Source organism: Elephantulus edwardii, unplaced genomic scaffold, assembly GCF_000299155.1.
Source record: "Elephantulus edwardii isolate Elephantulus edwardi_28Jun2011 unplaced genomic scaffold, EleEdw1.0 scaffold00006, whole genome shotgun sequence".
NCBI lineage: Eukaryota > Metazoa > Chordata > Mammalia > Macroscelidea > Macroscelididae > Elephantulus > Elephantulus edwardii.
In genome coordinates, this window is record NW_006399756.1 from 1099838 (window position 1) to 1105201 (window position 5364).

The 5364-nt window shown below is 61.3% G+C and overlaps 1 protein-coding gene across 2 annotated transcripts in view; it reads right to left on the minus strand.

Moving 5' to 3' along the window:
* JAKMIP3 (Janus kinase and microtubule interacting protein 3) overlaps positions 1-5364 on the minus strand; it is a 37034-nt gene that overhangs the window by 9415 nt on the left and 22255 nt on the right. For both annotated transcript variants that reach the window (XM_006879860.1, XM_006879861.1), the window contains 5 exons: positions 4032-4130; positions 3223-3324; positions 2972-3025; positions 720-785; positions 176-244 (listed from right to left, as the gene is read on the minus strand). In XM_006879860.1, coding sequence (XP_006879922.1) covers positions 176-244; positions 720-785; positions 2972-3025; positions 3223-3324; positions 4032-4130 — 390 coding nt within the window. The remainder of the gene's footprint in view (positions 1-175; positions 245-719; positions 786-2971; positions 3026-3222; positions 3325-4031; positions 4131-5364) is intronic.

Below are 5364 nucleotides of genomic sequence, written 5' to 3' on the forward strand. Positions count from 1 at the left end.
AGAGGACGGTGGGCACTGAGTGCTGACATGCGATCACAGAGGACGGTGGGCACGAATGGTGACATGTGATCACAGAGGACGGTGGGCACGAATGGTGACATGTGATCACAGAGGACGGAGGGCACTGAGAGAGGACGGTGGACACTGAGCGGTGACCCAGAACTCAGATACTCACCTTTTCACTCTCCAGGTCGGCCATCTTGTGCTGCAGGGCTGACTCCGTCTCTTCAATCTGCTGGAGCCACTGGGTACGGACAGAAGGGGCACATGGCAAGGACCCCTGTTGTCTGCAAGGGCCGAGGATGTCCTGCTTCCGCTGTGGGGACTACCCTGCATCCAGGCTGCCCTCTCAGTGTCCAGGAAGTACCCTCCCTCCCTGGGGGAAGGTACAAGTGGGGTGGGGGCAGAGTGACTCTGAAAACTCTGCTGGGTGCTCAGGGTGGGACAGGCTGCCTGCCCGAGGCATGTCCCCGGCCCTGTCATGCTAACCTAACAGCCCAACTCCGCCTCCAGCCAGAGGGTGAAGTCGAGCTGGCCCGAGGGGACACCTGTCTTTACAGAGGTGGATGCAGCCCTGATGGCATGTCTCATCTGGTCAGTGGTCAGTGGTCTGGGACAAGGAGGACAGAGGGAGTACCGTGCCATGGATGCTTGTCATGGCACATCCACGTGGTCACCCATGGACGCCTGTCATGGCACATCCGTGTGGCCACTGTTACCTTTTCTGCCAAGGTGAGGACAGTCCTGGCTTGGATAACGACCACCTGTTCCTCGTTGGTCAGGTTCTGTCCAAGAGCAGAGCAAAGTCAGGGCTCAGAGGTTGGGGAGCGGGCAGCTGGCAGTGGGGGTGCCCCTCTGGGGACCCTGGCTCTGACCCGTCCTCTGCACTGGTTATTGGGTGCCCTGCCTGTGTACTCGTCCTCTGATTGCCGGGGACCAGAGAGTCGAGGCTAGTCTCTGCACAGGCCCAGAAAAGCCACGGTAACTTATGGAGCAGGTGGCCCTGGGTCATTCAACTATGTCTTGTTTGAGACTACTGTCCACGTGAGCAGGGTGGCCGAATGCATGGGGGGGAGGGCTCACAACCGGAAATGCCCTCCCACCACCACCTCTGCAGTGGCCTTCACTAGAACCCCCTCTTTGCCCAGGGCTCCTGACTAGGAGGTCAGCACCACCACTCGTGTGTCCCCTGGGCCCAGCACCCACTGTTCAGCCAGGCTTTGGATGAATGATGTGGCAGGTAGGACAGTGGACTCCCTGGCCATGGAAACGGGGCTGACCACCATGTAGCGACATCTCTTCTTCCCATGCTGACCTCCTCTGCATCTGAGGGCAGCAGTGGGTAGCAGGCACATGCCCTCACTGGTCCCTTCTCAAGGCTCCCAGGGCCCTGACCATGGGGTGGAGGCTGGGACTTTGTGGGCAGTGAGCAGCCCTCACTGGGATGAGTCTGAGCTGCGTGGTCACATCCCATTACAGAGAGTGTCAGGCTATCCTGTCATTGGTAGAGGCTGCTCTTTGCCCCCAGGCTGACGTTGTGGGCTTGGGCCCCCACAGGCACTGCTGTAGCTACTGATGCTGGATTTGTGCTCAGTAGTGACCACAGGTCAGACCTTGAGGATGGACCTGCCCATCACAGAGTCTGCTCTGAGGGTCCTGAGCGTATACACAGCAGTGTGACCAACTCACTCCCCACCCCTCGGGCTGGGACAGCTGGAGTCCAGAGCCTGTGTCGTGCTGTGGTGGCCGTGTCCTCTGGCCATGCCTGCTTGGTGCTTGGGGCTCCGAGGGCCCTGAATGGGGATCTGGAAACTGCCTGCATCTGTCCTCGTGCAGCCGCTAAACCAATTCTGGGGCCCACAGGCACCGCGGCTGAACGTGCCCAGCTGGAAAGGTCTCCTGACACGCTGACTGGAGCTGCCTCTGCAGGCTGGGTCTCCATCCTCAGAGCTCTGAAGAAGCCGTGTGCTCGAGCGAGGGGTGATGGGCAAGGAAACCTCCCAGCACCCCATCTTTAACTTGCTGCTCCCCAAGTGAGGGCAGGCTGGGGCTCCGTCGTCGCCATAGGGCCTGGGAGTTGGCTTAGAGTCGTGATAGGCGGGGAAACCTCCCAGCAGCCCATCTTTAACTTTTCCCCAGGTGAGGGCAGGCTGGGGCCCTGTCAGCATAGGACCTGGGAGTTGGCTTGGAGGGTGCAGGTGACAAGAGGGGTCAGGGTTGAGGGGTTTATGCATCTCCTCACTGTCAGCAACAGAGCTGAGACCCCAACCCAACAGGGTCTGAGGATTTCTGAGCTGCTACCCCACAAGCAGAACTCAAAGTCTGGTGGTAGGTAGGAAGTGGGGGTCAGGAGGCAGCCCTCTAGAGTACTGAGGGCCCTAAAGCCTGGACCCCAAGCCTGAGGACCATGGACAGCAGAGGCGTTCCCATGGGCACTGGGCTCACAGCTACGTGTGGCAGCTGCAGAAGGGAGGGAGGGGCGCCTGCATGCAAAGGGGCCAGTCTGGCACTGTGGGCAGCCGGGGACAGGGACAGCCTGGATGCTGCGGGCGGGGGGCTGGGGTGACCTGGGAGCTGTGGGTGGGGGAATGAGGCCAGGCACTGTGTGTGTGTGGGTGCTGTACACTGTGGGCAGTGGAGGTCCAGATGGGGTGCTACGGGCAGCAGGGGGTGCTAAGCTTTGGACAGTAGTGGGCCAGGCCGGGCACTGTGGGCAGCAAGTGGCTGGGCACTGTGGGCTGTGAGGGGCTGAGCAGGGTACTGCGAGCAGTGGGGGCCAGGCTGGGCACTGCAGGCAGTGGGGGGCTGAGCCAGATAGTGTGGACAGTGGGGGCCGGGCCAGGCACTGTGGGCAGCAAGTGGCTTGGCACTGCGGGCAGTGGGGGGCTGAGCCAGATACTGCGGGCAGTGGGGGCCAGGCTGGGCACTGTGGGCAGGGCATGCACAAATCAGGAGAGCGACATACACTTACGGCGTTATCGCCCAGGATGTCCAGCTTCTTCATCAGCTCTGAGACCAGGATGTCCTGTGGCAGAGACAGCTGGTAAGTGTGGCTGGGATGCGGGTGTGACATTGGGGTGAGTGTGGAGAGAGGAGGTAAAGGGCCCGAGTGCAGCTGGGATGGTCGGTGATGGGGAAGGAGAGGAGAGGATAAGGGGGGCATCTGGGGACCATGATGGTCCAGTGGCCGTGGCCCCGGGAGGGCTGCAGAGGGGGCCTCACCGTCACACCCTCGGCCTCGCAGTACGCCTGCAGGGGGCTCCTCCCATCGTCCACAAAGGACACGTGGTGGAAATTGATGGCGGGTGACTTCCTCTCTCTCTCCTGGGACAGAGGACAGAGGCTGGGCAGGGTGGGCCAAGGCTGCCAGGGGGACTGGGCCAAGGTGGTGGGGAGCAGAATGGATGGTCAGCCACGTTCCCATGAGGCCCGCCCCATGCAGTGGTGCTGGCCGCACATGGCTCCCGGAGAGGCCGCTGGCCCTGGCAGCGAGGCCCTGGTAGTCTCAGCGACCCACATTGTTTCCATGGCTTAGACGCTCAGCTGAGAAGCTGCCTGGGGGAGGGACACCTGAACCTGCCCCCCCCCATTTACTCTGGAGCTCCCAGAGCCCTCTCAGGGAGGGGAGAGAGGGTGTTGGGGAGAGGGCTCCAGTGCCCCCGACAGCAGCACCCCTCCCACATCGTCGTGCCCCCACCTGCACCTTTCCTGCCCCCTTCATCCCCTGCCCTCTGCCTCCCCAAGCCCCACACTTGCACCTCTCTTGCCCCTGCCCGCATTGAGCCCCCATCCTACACCCTGCTCACAATCTCCTCACTCCTACCCTTCAATCTCCCCTCCCCTCTCCCCTCCCTCCTCCTAACACCTCTCTCCTCATTCCTTTCCCCTCTCTTCCCCCTCTGCACCCTAACCACACACTCCCCCAAGACCACAGATCTGCACCCAGCCCTTCACCTGCACCTCTCCTGACCCCCACCACCACCCTGCCCTCCACCCCTGCCCTGCCTCCTGTGCCGGCCCACACCCCACACCTCGAGTTCCAGGATCCGGAACTCCAGCAGTTCGTTCTGGTCTTTAGCATCCTGGACATCGTGTTTCAGCCGCGCTTCCTCTGTCTCCATCTGTTTTATCTGTGGGGCCAGAGATCCAGGACTTGACAGGGTGTTAGGGACCCTGTCCCGTGGAGACCACCCTCGGCTTTAAGGCAGAACAGGCTCCTGGGTGCGGCTGACCTGCCCTGTGGGGACTGGACTCTGTGGCTTCAAAACCATCAGTGAGCCCTTGCTGCAATCAGTGGCCCCACGTGCCCCATAATACTGGGGACTTCTTGCCACTGTCCCTCAGCTGAACCTCAAGGCTACGGCCAGTGGTCTCCCAAGTGAAGTCCCATTCTCACACCCAGCAATCCAAGGGGGAGGACAGGGAGGTGCCATGGAGGCCAAGGGCAGTGCCCGTCGGCCTTGATGGATGCCACTGACTAAGATGGGATGTCAGAGGTCCGAGGTGACCCACTGCAGAGGGCGCTTACATCCCTGGGTTCAGCAAGGCACCTGGCACCCCTGGGGTCATTTTGCTTTAAAGCAACCCTTGAGATGGGACCCTGATGTGTCAGCCATGTAAAGCCACCCTGCCCACAGATGCCCCGTGGCTCTGTCTCAGTACATGGACCAGAAAAACAGTCTCAGACACCCCTGTGGAGAGGAAGCCATTGGTGGGGATGGATCACGGGACAACCTTGCACAGTGAGAGACAGGGTATACCTCTTCCATAGACAGATGGCAGAGGGGCTGGTGGGCAGGGTCCTGGGACACCCCTCAGCAGAGCCATGACTGGCCAAAGGCCACAGAGGCCTGGGGCCTTGCTTCACCTATACACCCCCCCACACACACACCCCTCTCTGCTTAGACAGCCCTGGGTCCTTTCCCCTCAGGCAGGGCGAATCCACCCTGCCCCGATCTTATCTGAGGTGAGGGCTCTGTGCTGGAACTCTGCCTCTATCTTGGCAGGACGGGCTCTGGGAGGGGGCTGTGGTGAGGGGACTCTGTCCCTGACTTCCAGCTCTCCACCATGCTTTCTGGCCAGCTGAGCTCCAGCCCAGGAGGTGACAGACAGTCTTCAGAGGCTGAGAGCCCCGGTCAAGCTGGTGCTGGGTGACCCACACTCATGCTTCCAGCTGCTCCTCGGGAACAGAGTGGGCTCCAGGGTCTTCTGTGGGGGCTCTGGGCATCTTCCCAGAGGGCTTGACAGGTCTCTGACCCAGGCTGTCACTGCAGACACTCCCAGGGGCTTCCACAAAGTCACCATCACCACAGACAAGCAGACAGCAAGAACTAAGAACTCTTGGAGAGAAAGACTGTCACCACC